This window comes from Lithobates pipiens, unplaced genomic scaffold, assembly GCF_037356315.1.
Source record: "Lithobates pipiens isolate NorthernLeopardFrog02 unplaced genomic scaffold, aLitPip1_a1.2 Scaffold_10, whole genome shotgun sequence".
In the NCBI taxonomy this organism is placed as follows: domain Eukaryota; kingdom Metazoa; phylum Chordata; class Amphibia; order Anura; family Ranidae; genus Lithobates; species Lithobates pipiens.
This window is the reverse complement of record NW_027507686.1, coordinates 134,194,137-134,214,089: the sequence shown is the minus strand read 5'-3', so window position 1 is coordinate 134,214,089 and position 19,953 is coordinate 134,194,137. Positions and strand designations below refer to the sequence as shown.

General features: G+C 44.4%; 2 protein-coding genes across 4 annotated transcripts in view; one reads left to right on the top strand and one right to left on the bottom strand.

Moving 5' to 3' along the window:
• RPGRIP1L (RPGRIP1 like) overlaps positions 1–9,715 on the bottom strand; it is a 386,112-nt gene extending 376,397 nt beyond the window's left edge. For all 3 annotated transcript variants that reach the window (XM_077458160.1, XM_077458169.1, XM_077458179.1), the window contains exon 1: positions 9,574–9,715. The gene's annotated coding sequence lies outside the window, so the exon portion shown is untranslated. The remainder of the gene's footprint in view (positions 1–9,573) is intronic.
• A 59-nt stretch (positions 9,716–9,774) lies between these two features.
• Positions 9,775–19,953, top strand: part of FTO (FTO alpha-ketoglutarate dependent dioxygenase) — a 755,827-nt gene continuing 745,648 nt past the window's right edge. The window contains exon 1 of the mRNA XM_077458193.1: positions 9,775–9,907. Coding sequence (XP_077314319.1) covers positions 9,842–9,907 — 66 coding nt within the window. The 5' untranslated portion in view covers positions 9,775–9,841. The remainder of the gene's footprint in view (positions 9,908–19,953) is intronic.

The window sequence follows — 19,953 nt, the reverse complement described above, 5'->3', positions numbered from 1 at the left end:
TATATAAGTTACTTAGGAACAAAAATGTCAAAAAATCTAAATGAACTGTTTGAACTTAATTATATCCCACTGGTAAGACAGATCAAAAGTGATCTTCAAAAATGGGACAAAGAGATTTTTACATGGTTCGGGAGAACCAATATTATTAAGATGAATGTGATGCCCAGACTGTTATATATAATTCAAACTATACCAATTAAGATCCCTACAAGTTTGTTTAAGGATCTTAGATCAAGATTTATGAAGTTCATCTGGGCTGGGAAACCAGCAAGAGTACGCCGAGATATTTTAGTACTCCCCAAAGGAAAAGGAGGGATAGGACTTCCAGATCCAATAAAATACCAGGAGGCCTCACACTTAACTAGAGTAGTGGAATGGTGTAGGCTTAAAAACGAAAAACCGTGGATACAGACAGAACAAGCAGCGACAGATATCCCATTGGAAGGATTAGTGTGGATTCCAGATACAGAAATACCAATGGGATTGAGAAAACATCCAATACTAGGGGAGACATTACGAATAACTAAAAGAGTATTCAGGAAAACATCTATTTCAAGAACTCCCAGTCCGCTCCTTCCTATCCTTGGTACCCCAGCATTTCTACCGGAAATGACAGATCCAAAGTTTAAAACAATACAAGATAGAGGTATGAGTAGAATTTGTCATTTCTCGGTAGGCAACCGGTTAATGACTAAAAAAGATATTGAAAAAGGAATGACATTAGGATTAGACCCTTTCAGAATGAGGCAATTAGAAGCCTTTATTAGATCTAAATCAAAGGTATACGTAGAAATAAGGGCATTGACTGAGTTTGAAGAGATTTGTTTGAAAGGAGAGGAACTGAGACATCTGATGTCTTATTTTTATAGTATGTTAATAGAACAGGAGACTTCACAAGATTTGCCCTTTTTACAGGCTTGGGAAAGAGATTTAGGGACTACGTTTTCCCCAGAACAAAAGGATAAGATGCTGTTGTTTAATCAAAAGGCCTCGATGGCAAGCAGATATCAAGAAGGGGGATACAAGATCCTTACTAGGTGGTATAGAACACCAAAAGTGTTACATCAAATTTACCCCCAGATATCAGAGACATGTTGGAGATGTCATGGAGCAGAAGGAACATTATTACATATATTTTGGGAATGTCCAAAAATTAGAGTGTTCTGGGAGATGGTAGCCGATACTATTGTAAGGATTACAGGAATTGACCTGGGAGATAAACCGGCAACTTTTCTGCTGCTGGACATCCCAATGGCAATAGAAAGATTCAAAAATTCTTTGCTGAGACATTTATTGATAGCAGCAAGGGCATGTATCCCGGTTCTGTGGAAAAAAAGCAACCCTCCAGCTAGAGCACAGTGGTTTCAGAGAATTGCAGAAATCCAACAAATGGAAAATTTAACAATGACAATGAGAGATCAAGACGAGAAATATCAGAAGATCTGGACTCCATATCTAAATTATAGAGAAAGTATGATGTGAAACATTTCGAAATATGATAGAGCAGGCGGGTGGTGGTGGGGGGGGGGGGGAGTGAGGGGGGGGATTATAGTGAAAATTCAAACTTTTTTTTTTTTTTCTTGTTTGTATATTTATCTATTTATTTCTCTGGGAGGGAAGGGTGAGGGAGGGGGGAGGATGACATGGAATTGAGGTATGGATTGAAATATTATAAGACTGTTATAGCTGTTAAAGAAGTTGTAGATGTAAAACGAAATGTAATGTGAAATCTATGGAAAGAAAAGATGAAAAAATAAAGAATTTATAGGAAAATGGAAAACGCCAACAGCCTGTCATCACACATTTCCTGTCGGAAAATCCGATCGTGTGTACGCGGCTTTAGAGGCAGAATTCTAGGAGGGTGCATGCCTTAGTGCAAGACCTAAAATTCAAGGTTCTTTATGCATTATTGTTCTGTGATCCAGGATCTAATTCAGAAACACACATATTGAGAAGAAAACACGTTAAGGCATTGCACTTTACTAGTACTGTTAGTTTACAAACTTTGCAAAACCTAATAGGGTCAGTTTACATTAACATTTTTTTAAAGCTCCGCTCTTACTGATGTCATGTGCCAGGGCATGCCAGGCATTCCATAGTGGTTGCTCAGCTAACAGCCAGGTTGAGCTGTTTATCCGGAGCCCCCTCTAGGTTAGTCCTTTCCTGAACTTATATGACTACAAACTTTATTTAACTCTCTTTATACCACAAAAGGTACCACATCAGCCTTTGTATTCTATTGAAGCTTAGAGCAAATAGAGAGAATCATTTGCGGTAGATCAGTATGCCTTTGGGCGGCTGTTATATTACTGTATTGTAGCTACACAGTGTATACAGAGTATCCCCGGGATCCCTACTGTTTGTTCCTACTCTCTTTTGAACTTATGCTGGCCATACACTATACGAAAAATTAGGCAAACCCAATTTTGAAAAACAAACGATCGGCCGCGAGCGCAAACGATGTTGCCATCATGTGATGACCGATAAATTGTTCTGTGGACATAAATAAATACATTTTATGTTCATTTTTTTACATATACCTAGTGCAGACAGGTCTGATGGGAAACACATTAACCTTTCAATTTATCGTTCAATCGGGAGAACATTTCCAAACTTGTCCTTCGTTTTTTCAGCTCAAAAACGTCCAAAAGATTATCAAATTTGTGCCCATTAACTGGCCGGAAAAAACGGTCTAATGGCCGGTTGTTTGTATAATGTATGGCCAGCATTAGGTTTACCTTTACTGGGAGCATGCTTGATGGTGTGAGGCCGCGTACACACGCGCGGACTGTTCGCCCAACTTTGTCCGTCCAACAGTTTCGGCAAACAGTCCGCTCAAACTTAGCATGGACGGACATGGCCACACACGACGGACGAACAGTTTGCTGAAACCGTGCGCGATGACGTGAACGGCACGTACGACGGGACGAAAAATACGACGTCCTATACACTGCATTATAGCTTTCGGCGTGGAAATCCTTTCTGAGCATGCGCGAGACTTAGTTGGCCGAACAAGCCTACACACGAGCGAACAGTCCGCTGAAACCTTGTTTCAGCGGACAGTTTTTCGGAATTTCCGTAAGACCTTGTTCGTCCAACTGTCCGCTGAAACTGTCCGCTGAAGCCCCACACACGAGCGGACTGTCCGCCCAAACACTGTTCAGCGGACAAGGTTGGGCGAACAGTCCGCCCGTGTGTACGCGGCCTCAGCTGCTGCTAGTTTTGCAGGTGACAACATTGTCATTTTAATCATCTTATTGGTGGAGTTTTTTTAAAAATCTTTTGTTGATTCATTGCTTGAATAAAGCCGTGTTTCTATTCACTGTTTGACCCCATATGTGACTACCTTTTAGGGTACTTGGGCCTGTTTTTTCTTTTTTCCTGAACTTGACTCACTGACACAGTGAGGGACAACCTCAGCTCTGTTGCCTTTTCTAAAATCTCAAACATCTACAAAAAACAGAATGCAATGATTTGCAACTCTCATAAACCTATATTTTATTCGCAATAAAAAAAAAAAAAATAGACAAAATATTACAGATTTAAACTAAGAAAAAGGTGGCAGTAAAATTGATGCCTGTGCTGACAAGGTCCTCACACCGGAATAATTCAATTAATTACGGTGCAAGCATGCACGCAAGTGCAATGGGACATGCAGACTTGAAAATGTAAACTGTTGAATGGAAATTGTGTTTTTAGTGCACATTTCATGGAAAAAAAATAATAATTGAAGTAGCACACAGGGAGACAGAGGATACAGGTGAGGGATGGCAAAAAAAAAAAAAAAAAAAAAAAAAAAGAAGGTGAGAATCTTATAATGTGCTGGTAAAGGAAAGAATTATGAATATTGGTGGTAAAACAAAAGAGGCTTTGGTACTACTTTAAAGTGGTTGTAAACCCTCTGGGACCACTTTACCCTACAGGTAAGCCTAGATTAAGGCTTACCTGTAGTTGCAAGAAACATCTCCTTAACCTACATGGTTAAGGAGATATTTTACAAAAACCGGGCAACCACTGTCTATGGCGCATGCGCACTGAGTGCGCCGCAAGTGAAGGCGAACGTGCCGTCACTGACGGCTCCCATGAGCATGCACCGGAGTGACATCATTGCGGCTCCGGCCAGTCATATCGCTGGAGCCGTGATACCCGGAAGTCACTCTGGGTATCATGGCAGCAATGGAGAACGTGGACGAGGGTCGCCTCAATATCAGGTAAGTTATTCATAATGAGATAGTATGCTATGCATACTAGCTCATTATGACTTTGCCTTGCAGGGTGTATTTTTTTTTCCAGGCTTTAATTCCTCTTTAAAGCGGTAGCAAAGCCCGCTTGGTCATTTTTACCTACAGGGGAGCCTATAATAAAGGCTTATCTGTAGGTAAAATTTATATTTTCTAAGTGTGCACGGTTTAGGAGATATTCACCCTGCATGGAGCCAGTAACATTACTGGTGTATGCGCTCTGAAGGTCCAGCATACCTTGCCTGTGTTCTATCAGAATACCGCTACCCATCAGATTAGGTAACGGAAGTGACACTTCGTCACCGCCATCTTGGTACAACCCGCACTTGGCCGCACCGGAGTCTTTTATTTCACACTTATTTTTACCTTATATAGTTAAATCGAGTATTTTGAAATCCGTCAGACTTGATGGTGAATTTTAAAAACAGCAGATTCTGTCAGATTAGCAAACCTGTTTGCTTGCCACTGCTTTTAAAATGAAACATCAAAACAGTGTCACAGATTTCAAAATACTGTATTTCCCTATATAAGCTCAGTTTACTGGCAAAAATAAGTGTGAAATGCAAGACTTGGATGGGTGTAAAAAGATGTCCGCTGCCTCCTTCTGACTGCAGGCTTACTGCAGCCGAGTGCGGGTTGTACCAAGATGGCGGTGATGGAATGTCACTTCCATTACATATTCTGATGGGTAGCAGTATTCTGAACACTGGAACTTCACAGTTTTGTGCCAGAACTGAGGGCCCCCCCGTGCCCATGCACAGGAGTGATGTCATCGCGGCTCTGGCCAATCACATAGCCGGACTGTGTGAACCCTAAAGAAAGACCGGGGGGACATGTCAGCCTTCTGAGTAGTGTCAGTACAGTGCTGGTGGGCTTCATTCCAAGGTGAGTATTTCATAATGTGCTAGTATGTGATGCATACTAGCACATTATGCCATTGTCTTGCAGGTTTTTTTTTGTTTGTTTTTTTCTTTTACAACACCCGAGTTTTACACCCGCTTTAAGCAGTTTGACACGTCCCCAGACTCACAGCTCTGCAGTTGGTGAAGCTCATGCTCCCCTGCTGATTTGGAGAGCTTTGGCTCTGACTCAGTAAGGAGTGGAAGACAGCTGCAAAGAGATCACTGATTTCCCACAGAAAGAACGTTTCTATAATGCAGAGAGCTGACTTTTTCTCTACACTAGGCCCATGGACAAGATGTCAGTGGCTGGCAGGTAGCTCCCAGACAATGCAGTGCTTGAGAAAAGCTGAATATAGTTCCACTTCAACTGTTTCCCAAAAAAGTTACATGTTGTAAATGATAATTGCCATTTGCTTGTGTCCTCAACCGAACTAGACCCAAATGATTTAAATTGGAACTTTAGTCAGAAAATTAAGTCCAGCGAAATAACTTCAGGCCGGCCCCTTTTGCAGATAGAGCTATGTAAAACATTAAAAATAAGTGCCTATACTGTTTAAAATCCAGTAATACACTGTCTCACCCTGCTCTGCACATGCTCAGTTGCTCTCAACTTTTAGGCACTGCCAAGTTTGTAGAGGACAAATCTGCTGACAGTCTTAAAGTGAAACTACTGTAAACCCTCCTATCTTTTACAGCCAAGGGAGTTGCTTCTGTTTGATCTGCAACTGCCATGGTGCTGCACTTGTGATCAGTTATGACACCAGCTATTTGATGGTTTGACAATTTGGTTGAGGACAAAATCAAATGTGACAGTTAGCATTTCCAGCATTCCAGGAATGCAACTGTTTTTTGAAACTTGTAAATTGATGGGTTTAGTTATGCTTTATGATTTACTGCTGTTCAGTGGCTTTGGGCTTCAGCAAATTGGCAGCCTTCAGCAGGAAGAAACAAGAGCAGAGCTGGAGACAATTTACAGCACACCCTAATTTTGGTAACATAGTAATTAACGTGGAATGTATGTACCTTGCTAAAGAACTCCATTTTTTTATCAAGTTGTTATGGGTAAAGTTCCACTTTAATACTTTGAAAAAACAGTTACATTCCTGGAATGCTGGGAATGCTAACTGTCACATTTGCTTGTGCTCTCAACCAAACTGTTAAACCATCAAATGGCTGGTGTCATAACTGATCACATGTGTAGCACTAGGCAGTTGGAGATCAAACAGAGGCTAATATGGCAGCTTCTTTGGCTGCAAAGTATTGGAAGGGGTTGGTTGTGCTTTGAAATAGTTGTAAAGCTCAGACATGAAATATGAACAAAGCATCTGTATTGTGTCTCAATTAAAAGCACCACATGTCATTTCTCTCTGGTGCTTTATTCCTCTTCTATCAGCAGGGGTCACTTCTGTAAGGTTTTCCTGACACCAAGAGATACAAATGTGACGGGGAGGAAGCTCCAGCTGATTGACTGCCTCAGATCTGTTCCTGTGTGCTGTGAGCAGGGGGGGGGGGGGGGTGTCTCTCTCCTCCAATCAGCTGTCAGAACTCTCCTCACTGAGCTCTGCAGAGTAACTTTAGCTCTCTGACCCCTTTTTTCTGAACACTGAGACACAATTTATAAATTTGGGCTTTGAACAGCTGTAGAAAATACTGCAGATAAACAGGTGCAACTTGTGTAGGAGGATTCCTTTCATCTCTGTATCACCTGAGGCCAGTCACTCCATTGGGTAAAGGTAAGGGTTTCTAAACACTTTAAACTATCAAATGGTCAGTGTCTAAAGATGAGCGCAGGCGTGTTCGGATACAAATGTGAACCAGGCTAAACGATCCCATCAGGAAGTTGTCCCTGCATTCAACCAATCATAAGATGGATGAAGCATTCCTCGCCCCACATACAATGAGTGTGGCTGTAGGGCATGACTACCACCACTTATGACTGACTGTTCTGTGTGATAGCTTCCTGGCAGCATAGTTCAGGTGCAGACTTGTGTCCCAACACGCCTGAGATCACTCCTACTGGTGTCATAAAGGATCATATAGGCGGCACCCTCAGCTTTCACACTTTGAATGACAATTGTGTGTTTATGTAACACAGAACACATATGACAAATGTTTTCATTTTTTTTGAGACAGACAGAGCTTTCTTTTGGTGGTATTTAATCACCACTGTGTTTGTTTGTTTTTTTCTTCTTCTTCACTGATGGGCACCGATAAGCTGCACTGATAGGGAGGCAATGATGTACACTGATTATCAGTGACCTAATTATTAGTGTAAATGCCACTTATTGGCAATGCTTTTCTCGAATATACACAGTGTTAGAGCTGCATGATTAATCATTAACAAAATTGAAATCACACTTAAACCCCCCTTCTGATCCTAATCAGCCATTTCTGTGATTCAGCAAACAGTGAAGAGCTGAGCTATAAAAAAATAAAATCAAAATAAAATCTGACCAATATTTATCAACATTCCTCAGCACTGAGAGATAGAGAAAGAAAAGAAGAGATGCAAAGTATCTTTTAGAGATCAAAGGAATGAACTTCAGTCTGTAGATGAGGGCAGTTTAACCAATAAAGACTAAACCTTTTTCTGACACTTGTTGGTTATGCGTTAAAATCTGTATTTTTTGCTAGAAAATTACTTAGAACCCTCAAACATTATATATGTATTTGGAGGGGGTCTCCAAACTTCCTGAACAAAGGGCCAGTTTACTGTTTTCAGACTTTAGGGGGGCGGATTGTGGCCATTGGAGGTAGAAAAAGCCCCGACATCAGTGGGAACAAAAAAAAATTACCTATCATTTGTTTCAGTGGAAGTAATTGTGCCTCATCATTGGTGTCAGTGGGGTGAATTGTGCCCCATTCTTGATGTCACTGGGAAGAATTGCCCCCCATTATTGGTGTGATTTGGCCCAATTTTTTGTGTCACTGGGGGAAACTGTGCCCCATTGTTGGTTTCATTGTGAGGTATAGTGCCCTATCATTGGGTCTCATTGGGCCCCATTGTTGGTCTCATTGGGAAGAGTAGTGTCCTATCATTGAGTGTCATTGGGCCCCATTGTTGGTTGTTGGTTTCATTGGGAGGAATAGTGCCCTATCATTGGTATAAGTGGGAGGAAGTGTGCCCCATTATCGGTGCCATTAAGCACAATTTTTTGTGCCATTGGAAGAAATTGTGTCCCATCAATGGTGTCATTGAGCCCCATTGTTGGTCTCATTGGGAGGAATAGTGGCCCATTATTGGTGTCATTAAGCCCAATTGTTGGTCTCATTGGATGAAAAAGTGCCCTATTGTTGGGTGTCATTGAGCCCCATTGTTGGTGTCATTGGGGGAAATTGTGCCCAATTGTTTGTGTCATTGGGAGAAATTGTGTCCCATCGATGGTGTCATTGGCCCCATTGTTGGTCTCATTGGGAGGAATAGTGCCCCATCATTGGGTGTCATTGTGCCCCATTGTTGGTGTCAGTGGGAATAATTTTGGGAGGAATTGCTCCCCTTCATCTGTGTCATTGAGTGTAATTATGGCCCCAAGGGCCAGGTAAAAGCAAGCAAAGGGTGCATCTGGCCTTTGGGCGGTAGTTTGGAGATCACCGCCCTAGAGAATAAAATGGAGGTGGTTGCAATATCTTATGTCACACTGTATTTGCGCAGCAATCTTTCAAACGCAATGTGAAAGATGATGTTACACCGCAAGAATCATGATCTTTATTCTAAGCAAAAACATTGTGATTCTCATTTTATCCAGAATTGCACAGTGCATGAGGAAAAGACTGCCATTAACTGGTGAGTTTGGTTACATGTGATCAGATGTGATTGGACACAGCGGATGATAGAGTGAGCCCCAGGTGCACCCTGGACGCCCTTCCAGAATGAGAGAGCCGCGCTATAGCCATCTTTCAGCTATAACGCCATATTAAAACGGTTAATGCCCAATGCTCAATGAGGTGGTACAGCTTCTCCATCATGTGACTGCTGTAATGGGCGATCATGTGACTGCTGTAATGGGCGATCATGTGACTGCTGTAATTGTCTCTCACATATGATCAGGAGCTCCTCCCACTGATCCCCCAGAAGCTATGATAGATGTCAGTGACAGCTCGGTCCGTGTGCTGGGAGCGCGCTCTCTACATGCAACCTCAGGCTGCCGCGGACATGGTAAAGCCACCCTCTCTATGTGTGACGAGGACGGCACACTTTTTTACCAATGCCATTCAGTATCCCCCAAAAAGTGACAACCCTATTCTACATCTCATAGGTCCTCCCAATACAGTGCGTGATGAATAGCATGAAATACAAGAGATTAGAGTGAGGGGAAGCTGGATAATGAGAGTAGAAGACGAACGTGAGTGAGGATGAAGGATCACCTGCAGGAGCCCTCTCCCCCATTACTGTACGGACATACGAACCACAAACACCGAGCACCACTCACATTCCTATCAGTCTACGATATAGAAACCATTCCTGTATTCTCCCAGCGGCCCTGTTCTTGTAGCACAGCGTCCGTCTCCAAAACCCTAGCAACAGTTTCCATAGTCACAACGTCACATCCCGTCTGCCATCCCTGGCCAGCCTTCTGGCATCACGTTCCTTATGCGCTGCATGACGGGATTGTAGTTCTTTTTGGTTCAGTTCTATTGGTGGAATCCAGAGAGTGAACTACACCTCCCATAATTCCATGCGGTGGGCAGGAGGGAGGTATGTTTAAAGATAACACATGGAAGATGAAGCGCCACGGAAAGGGTGACAGTGAGAAGGAAGTCAAGGTATTTTGACTTATTGTGCTGTTTCCATAGACGTGTTCAGTTTCTTGGTGATCACAACAGAGAATGACAACTAATGAATCCAGTTATGAAATAAGTGATCAGTACAACTTAGGAGAACATCCCTTGAAGCGTATCTGTGGTCCTATCCAGCGCTGCTTTGTATTTCAATCATTTCTAGTCTGCTCTTATTACTCAGATTCATCATGAAGTCCATACACTTTGTGTAGTTCCCCGTAAATATAGAGCTTGTTTTGTCTTGTGGTAGAGCTGCATTTTTAGTGCCCCCCGACCCCGAAAATTAGAAGTCAGCAGCTACAAAGACTGCAGCTTCTGACTTTTAATATATGGACACTTACCTGTCCAGGGAGCCCGCAATGTCATTACCCTACTAGGGCTGCCACCTCATCCCTTTAAACCTGACCACATATGAATTACACGGCTTCTGAGGCTGATTTCATGCAGATAAGGAACTGAGTGAGTTTAATTACCCCTTAATCAGCCACGGAACCTGCATAATTCATATGTGTTCAGGTTTAAAGGGGTGAGGTGGCAACCCTGCACCCTATGCGATCTTCGGATCGACTCTCAGGTGCTGCTGCCACCATTGCCAGTAAGGGAACCTGGCTTCACAGCCGGGTCCCTACTGCGCATGCACAAAGCGCACTGTGCTTTCTAATTGGCCGGCGGTGGAGGAAGGAGGGGGGGGCGAGGTTTGCCGCAGCACCATCTCCAGAAGTGGGGAAGGACACCTGTCATAAATAAGGTTCTCCTCCCCTTGAAAGGTGGCAAATGTGGCACCAAGGGGGGGAAGAATAAGCGGAAGTGCCACTTTTGGGTAGAACTCCGCTTTAAGAGCAGTGCTTTTCAGGCTAATTAAAAGAAATAAAAATAAAAATTGATAATAAATACACATTTCTTTTCTGCAAATATTTAAAGTTATTTATTAGTAAAAAGTGAACTGTAATCACTTTCAGGTCATTACAGAAGACATAGGGACACTCTGTATGTCTGGAGGAAAAGAAATTAAGGCTACTTTTACTACACTGCGGCGTCGGCGGTAAAGGGCCGCTATTTTTAGCACCGCTTTACCGTTGTTTTGGAGGGACTTTTCAGCTGCTAGCAAGGCACTTTTAACCCCCGCTACCTCCCGAAAAAGGGTTAAATTCACCGCTGCCCATTGATTTCAGTGGGCACGGGCACTGTAGGAGCTGTGTATACACTACTCGTAGGAGCGATGTATACGCTGCTCCAACAGCGTCTCAAAGATGCGGCTTGCAGGACTTTTTTTTGGCGTCCTGCCAGTGCACCACGCCAGTGTGAAAGCACTCGGGCTTTCACACTGGAGTGAGAAGAGGGCCTCTTTACAGGCGATATTTTTAGCGCTATAGCGCCTGTAAAGCGCCTCAGTGTGAAAGCAGCCTTAACGTCCACATACAGAAAAGCTTCAAAAGATCTGTGGAAATGTGGAATAGACTCCCTCAAGTGCTTGTTCTGGCCAGCTCAGTTGATTGTTTTAAAAAAGAGCTGAATGCACAAACTATAACTGGATATTAACCACTTGCAGACCACCTGCCCCCAATGTACTGCACAGGGACAGCCCGTGCAGCAAAATTATATAATGGTACGGCAGGGCCTGCTTCCAGGTTAAGGACACACTCATGCATGCATGCTAGACACCCACTATGATTATACACAACGGGAGTCTGTCAGCAAGTCCCGGCCAATGATTCATGGCCAGGACCTGCTGATAGGCTGTGTCCAGTCACAGCCCAGAGCCCTGCATTGCCAATCAATATAGTGCTCTGTACAACAGGAACAATCTCTCCGTTCAGGGATAAGAAACAAAGATCTGGTAGTAAAAGCAGAACATATTTAACCCCTTGATCATCTTAGACGTTAACCCCTTCCCAGCCAGTGTCCTTAAAGCGGAGGTCCACCCTAAAGTGGACCTTCCGCTCATCGGAACTCTCCCCCCCTCTGGCGCCACAATTGGCACCTTTCAGGGGGGAGGGGGGTGCAGGTACCTGTACAGTACAGGTATCTGCACCCACTTCCGGGATAGCTCTCTGCGGAAAGGGGCGTAGGTTACGCCCCTTTCCGAAAGTCCCCCGCTGCCTGCTGGGAAACACACAGATCCCAGAGGCAGCGGGTCCATCCTTATTGCGCAGCGCGACTCACGCATGCACAGTAGGGAACCGGGAAATGAAGCCGAAAGGCTCCACTTCCTGATACCCATACCCAAGATGGCGGCGGCAGCACCCGAGAGACGATCGAGAGATCGGCTTCAGGTGCCGACATCGCGGGCGCGCTGGACAGGTAAGTGTCACTATTTTAAAAGTCAGCAGCTGCAGTATTTGTAGCTGCTGGCTTTAAAAAAAAAAAAAAAAAAACGCGGACTCCCGCTTTAATACAGTGACAGTGCATAGTATTATCACTGATCACTGCATTAGTGCCATTGGCGATGTCAATATCACTTAGTGTCAGATCGTCCGCCACACTATCACAGTCCCATGATAAGCTGCTGATCACCAACATTTTACACACACACACACACACACACACACACACACACACTCTACATTACCAAAAGTATTGGGACACCTGCCTTTAAATGAACTTAATGGCATGCCAGTCTTAGTCTGTAATCCTTAGTTCACTATCGAGTTGGCCATCACTCAGTGTCAGATCGCCTGCCACACTATCACAGTCCCTTTATAGTTTGCTGATCACCGCCATTAGTGGTATAGAAAGAAACATTTCAAAATATGTATACACACTATTACCAAAAGTATTGTGACACCTACCTTTACATGCACTTTAATAGAATGCCAGTCTTAGTCCGTAGGGTTCAATATTGAGTTGGCCCACTTTTCTGGGAAGGCTGTCCACAGGGTTTAGGAGAGTATCTATGGGAATGTTTGACCATTATTCCAGAAGTGCATTTGTGAGGTCAGGCACTGATGTGGGCAAGAAGCCTGGCTTAGGGTCTCCACTCTAATTCATTCCAAAGGTCTTCTATCAGGTTGAGGTCAGGACTCTCTGCAGGCCAGTCAAGTTCCTCCACCTGAAACTAGCTCATCCATGTCTTTATGGACCTTGCTTTGTGCACTGGTCCAAATCATTTGGTGGAGGGGGGATTATGGTGTGGGGTTGTTTTTTTAGGTGTTGGGCTTGGCGCCTTAGTTCTAGTAAAGGGAACTTTTAAGGAGTCAGAATACCAAGACAATTTCCCAACTTTGCGGGAATAGTGTGGGCCCCTTCCTGTTCCAACATGACTGCACACCAGTGCACAAACAAGGTCCATAAAGACATGAATGAGCTAGTTCAGGGTGGAGGAATTTGACTGGCCTGCAAAAAGTCCTGACCTCAACCCCATAGAGAACCTTTGGGATGAATTAGAGCAGAGACTGCCAGCCAGGCCTTTCTAGTCCAACATCAGTACCTGCCCTCGCAAATGCACTTCTGGAAGAACGGTTAAACATTCCCATAGACACACTCCTATACCTTGTGGATAGCCTTCCCAGAAGAGTTGAAGCTGGTATGGTTGCAAAGGGTGGGCCAACTCTATATTGAACCCTATGGACTAAGACTGGAATGCCATTAAAATTCATGTGCTTGTAAAGGCAGGCGTTCCAATGCTTTGGATAATATAGTGTATGTATCATAGTTTGTAGATGGTAACTTTCGCAGAAACCAATCGATATACACTTAAGGGTATTTTATTTTATTTTATTTTTTTTACCAAAAACATATAGCAGAATACATTTTGGCCAACATTTATAAAGAAATTGCATTTTTTTTTTGTGGGATATTTCTTATAGCAGAAAGTATACAATATATTTTTTTATTTTTTCAAATTTTAATTTAAAAAAAAAAAAAAAAAACACAGTAGTGATCAAATACCATCAAAAGAAAGATCTATTTGGGTGAGGAAAAAAAAATATATATATATATACAGTGTATGTGTGTGTATATGTGTATGTGTGTGTGTGTGTGTATATATATAATGATGTTTTGGGTGTCACATGTCCACACAATCACCAGTTAAAGTAGCTCAGTGCTGACTGTTCGTGAAGGTGGTAAAATCTTCCAGAGCTGAGGTGGTTAATATTTAGAGGTAATAACAAAAGGGGTAGTTCATCCAGGGGATGTCCGTTTACCTCCTGGGGGATTGGAAATATTTTTTTCCCCTGCTGGAACAAATTGGATTATGCTTTTGTTGGAGTCTTATTTTTGCTTTCATCTGGATCAACTGTTGGTATAGGATTGCGCAAATTGAAGTTTCTTTTTTCTATTGGTTGAACTAGATGATTTTTTTTTCAACCTGACGGTGTAACTTAGCCTTTAAAGTAGATCTTCAGCCAGCCTCTCTTCCCTATGTTCACATAACTGCTCCTTTCACACATCAGATTTTTTTTGGAAATGGGAATTTTTTAAAACGACTGTATGAGAATAAAAAAAAATGGAGGAACACTATCATCATTTAACAATATAAAGTTACAGTTAAAAAGAAAATAATAATATGTAAAAAGGAAATTGAGGCCAAAAAAATTGAACAACAGATTGCAAAATAGTGTAAAACACCCCCCCCCCCCCCCAAATTCTTCAGTTATATTAAAAAAAATATAGCTCTGAGGATGTAGGCCCTTTATAAAATAATCTGGAGTGGGTGACGGGACAAAGAGAAGACAAGTTTATTAAACACTTTCTTCATCTCTGTGTATACAATGGAGCATGGGGGAGCTCATGTCTGTAATGGGGATGGTATTGACACAGCCCCATATGATCTACAATGGCTCAGACATGATATGGTCCAGAAATATTTAGACAGAATAAAGGTGAATAAAGCACCTGGACCAGATGGTATCCACCCACAGATCCTAAAACAAATTGAGCTCTGTCATTTTGATGCAATTGTTTCTAATTTTTAGGGACTCATTAATGACTGGCATAGTACCACTAGATTGTCGTAAGGCCAATGTGGTGCCCATATTTAAAAAGGGATTAAAGTCTTTACTAGGGATGCACCGAAATTTCGGCCGCCGAAACATATCGGCCGAAAATGCCCTTTTCGGCAATTTGCCGAAAGAGAAAAACGGCCGATAATGGAGCCGAAAATGGGGCGGGGCCAGGGTAGGGGGCGGGGCTCCGCCCCCCACCCCTGGTGCGCCCATCATGAAAAGCTATAACATTCCAAATAGTGCAGGAGAGCCGTCTCCACCACCTGTTTGATCACAGAGCTGTGTTCCCGGCCGTGCGCCGTCACGTACAGCCCCTCCCCCTTGTCCGGGCACTTTGATAGACAGATCACCCGTAGGATTGGACGGATGATCTGTCTATCAAAGTGCCCTGACAAGGGGGAGGGGCTTACGTGACGGCGCGCGGCCGGGAACACACAGCTATTGAACTGAAAGCTGTGATGTTCCCCTGCTGTGATCAAACAGGCGACGGAGGCGACTCTCCTCTTCTCTCTTCTCTTTACAGGTTAGCTGCTATGAGGGGAGACACTGGCTGCTCTGAGGGAAAACACTGGCTGCTATGAGGGGAAACACTGGCTGCTATGAGGGGACACACTGGCTGCTATGAGGGGACACACTGGCTGCTATGAGGGGACACACTGGCTGCTATGAGGGGACACACTGGCTGCTATGAGGGGACACACTGGCTGCTATGAGGGGACACACTGGCTGCTATGAGGGGACACACTGGCTGCTATGAGGGGACACACTGGCTGCTATGAGGGGAGACACTGGCTGCTATGAGGGGAGACACTGGCTGCTATGAGGGGAAACACTGGCTGCTATGAGGGGACACACTGGCTGCTATGAGGGGACACACTGGCTGCTATGAGGGGACACACTGGCTGCTCTGAGGGGACACACTGGCTGCTCTGAGGGGACACACTGGCTGCTCTGAGGGGACACACTGGCTGCTCTGAGGGGACACACTGGCTGCTCTGAGGGGACACACTGGCTGCTATGAGGGGAGACACTGGCTGCTATGAGGGGAGACACTGGCTGCTATGAGGGGAGACACTGGCTGCTCTGAGGGGACACACTGGCTGCTCTGAGGGGACACACTGGCTGCTCTGAGGGGACACACTGGCTGCTCTGAGGGGACACACTGGCTGCTCTGAGGGGACACACTGGCTGCTCTGAGGGGAGACACTGGCTGCTCTGAGGGGAGACACTGGCTGCTATGAGGGGAGACACTGGCTGCTATAAGGGGACACACTGGCTGCTATGAGGGGACACACTGGCTGCAACAGGGGACACTGGCTGGCTGCATTGTATCAATTGTATCATGTGTCATGTATCATGTGTGCAATTTCTGACCATCTCCTGTACCACGTCCCCAGTCTCTGACCATCTCCTGTACCACGTCCCCAGTCTCTGACCACCTCCTGTACCACGTCCCCAGTCTCTGACCACCTCCTGTACCACGTCCCCAGTCTATGACCACCTCCTGTACCACGTCTCCAGTCTCTGACCACCTCCTGTACCACGTCCCCAGTCTCTGACCATCTCCTGTACCACGTCCCCAGTCTCTGACCATCTCCTGTACCACGTCCCCAGTCTATGACCACCTCCTGTACCACGTCTCCAGTCTCTGACCACCTCCTGTACCACGTCCCCAGTCTCTGACCATCTCCTGTACCACGTCCCCAGTCTCTGACCATCTCCTGTACCACGTCCCCAGTCTCTGACCATCTCCTGTACCACGTCCCCAGTCTCTGACCATCTCCTGTACCACGTCCCCAGTCTCTGACCATCTCCTGTACCACGTCCCCAGTCTCTGACCATCTCCTGTACCACGTCCCCAGTCTCTGACCATCTCCTGTACCATGTCCCCAGTCTCTGACCATCTCCTGTACCATGTCCCCAGTCTCTGACCATCTCCTGTACCATGTCCCCAGTCTCTGACCACCTCCTGTACCATGTCCCCAGTCTCTGACCACCTCCTGCACCATGTCCCCAGTCTCTGACCACCTCCTGTACCATGTCCCCAGTCTCTGACCACCTCCTGTACCATGTCCCCAGTCTCTGACCACCTCCTGTACCATGTCCCCAGTCTCTGACCACCTCCTGTACCATGTCCCCAGTCTCTGACCACCTCCTGTACCATGTCCCCAGTCTCTGACCACCTCCTGTACCATGTCCCCAGTCTCTGACCACCTCCTGTACCATGTCCCCAGTCTCTGACCACCTCCTGTACCATGTCCCCAGTCTCTGACCACCTCCTGTACCATGTCCCCAGCCTCTGACCACCTCCTGTACCATGTCCCCAGCCTCTGACCACCTCCTGTACCATGTCCCCAGTCTCTGACCACCTCCTGTACCATGTCCCCAGTCTCTGACCACCTCCTGTACCATGTCCCCAGTCTCTGATCACCTCCTGTACCATGTCCCCAGTCTCTGACCACCTCCTGTATAAAAATATTTTTTTTAAAACAGTCATTTTCGGTATCGGTGCTGTTTTGGTATCGGTTTCGGTTTTCGGCCTAGTGTATTTTTCATTTTCGGTATCGGTTTCGGCACCAAAAAACCCATTCGGTGCATCCCTAGTCTTTACCAAGTAACTATAGACCTGTTAGTTTAACTTCTTGGCAAGATACTGGAGAGTTTAATAAAATACCACATAGATGAGTTTTTGCTGGAAAAAAAATAATTTAAGCTCCAGAAAGGTTTTACCCCCTTCATGACCAGTGCATTTTTTTTTTCTATTTAACATTGCTCTACTTTAATTGGCAATTTATTTTTATTTTTATTTATCTTTCAGGTACTATATTTCTTTATCTTTTATTTTTAGTTTCCATTCATTTTTTATTTTTTCATTTTTCAATTTTTTCTATATAATTTAATTTTCTTTTATTTGTTCCTTTCTTTCATCCTTTTTAATAGGGCGAATGCTACATGGCGGTGACATAGCTAAACAGACACTGTCCGGTTTTACCTTACGTAAAGCTGCGGAAGAAATAGAGCCAAGCCTCTTTCTCAAACTGAGGCCTGGACGTTTGGAACGCCAGACCGGACATGACACTAGCCACACCTCGCTCTCAAAGCGAGGCTTGAATATATACTAGTGATTGGCTGAATACGCCGTAAACGAGGCTTGGATAGCACAATCAGCCACAGAGTTTATCATATGTTTATACTTATACAAATATCGCTGTATTTAAGACTCTGGGCTAACAAATTAAATGTCAGTGACTTAGTATACCGTTGACTAATTTCCGAAGGGGTTATTCAACGTTCATGCATTTAATTTTTACGAGACAAATACTTCCGGTCTATTACCGGAAGTGACGTCGGGCGGAAGTCCTTTTGGCGTCCTAAACGACGTGGGGGTCACCATTCTTTTATAAGTGATGCTAGCAGGGGGGTCCAAACCCCAGATGACGACTCCGTAGTCGAAACGCGTCGGAAGGACTCCTCTGCAGACATCGCTATCCCTATATTCATGTGCATGCCGTTTTTTGATACCTAGTTATTAAAAAAAAATTGTGACAATATTACGCTATGTCAGGCTTTTATTTTATGGTTCTATGTACGAGACTACCATCCCATCTCTCATTGGACAATAACAAATTTTTCGCCCATTTGATGTGGTGGTACAAGCTGAGTCTAAGGAATATCCACACCCATTGGGTAGATTCTATATATAAAGCCTACGTCCTCTGGTAAGCCTCCCCCATTCTCACGGTGGTGGCGGTGTTGCATGCAAGAAGAGCATGCAGTGTCTTTGAAAGTAGTTTTTGGGAAAGTTGATCTTCCTACAAATTCACCAGTGGACTTCACAGTTTTGGGACTCATTTAGCACAAGCACTTTTTTCTGAATATTACCCAGATAACCAGAATTGTAAAAACCATTAGATTGCATCGGGCCAGAATTTTGGGAGGGTGGAAAGTTCTGATTTCCCTCATTAAAATATGACCCTTGCATACGGGGTGGAAAAAAAACGCCCCTGATTAGGGGGAAAGGGGAGAGTACCACGCCATCGATCACCTCCACCCCCAGATTGGGGTTTGAAGGGACGGTGAGGAGGGGGGTTGGATAGGGGTAAGATGGAAATCCATTTCTGGAATTAGATTGATTCTTATAGGGAGGTTGATACAAACCTCCTCTCCCCTTGAAAGGAGGCCTTGATGCATATGGCTGTGCAACTCTAGGGTCCCGCCACCTGCCTGACGTTACTTCCCCCAGGTGGTTGGGTGATCACTGCACCAGCATTGCTTGCATCTTGCTCAGCCAAAATCTTTTTTTGCCTCTCAAACATCACCCCTCCCTGATAATCAGTTAAATCTCTATTGTATTTTTATTTTTATTTTCTTAATTTTTTGTTCCCATTCCTCTTTTTCTAGAATCTTTAAAAGTGATTGTGATTTTGCTTTGTATTCTACTGTGTCACGATGTAGGGTCAGCTTTTCTTTGATGCTCTTAATTTCCTCATCAAGCCTGGAAAGTTTTGCACCTCATTGCATATGGAGTCTTACAAAAATAGCTATTACCCTGTGTGTGTACTGCCCTGACTACATTTAAAGTGATTGTAAAGTTTTGATTTTTTTCTATATAAAAAACAAAACAAACATGTTATACTTTCCTGCTTTGTTGCAGTGGATTCATACAGAGCAGCTTGGATCCTCCTCTTCTTGGGTGCCTCTTCTGTGCTCTTGGCTCATCCCTCCTGTTGAGTGCCCCCACAGAAAGCAGCTTGCTATTGGGGGCATCCAAGCCGAGCCGCAGCTCCCTGTGTCCATTCAGACACAGAGCTGCGGTTCAGCCCCACCCACTCTCTCTCCTGATTGGCTAACTGACTTTGACAGCAGCAGGAGCCAATGGCACCACTGCTGTGTCTCAGCCAATCAGGAGGGAGAGTCCTTGGTGGCCAAGACACACATGGACATCACTGGACTGAGTTTGGGTTCAGATATATATTAGAGGGGCCAAAGGGGGCTGCTACACACTAAAGGCTTTTTATCTTAATGCATAGAATGCATTAAGATAAAGAACTTTCTGACTTTACAACCACTTTAAATGTAGTATTC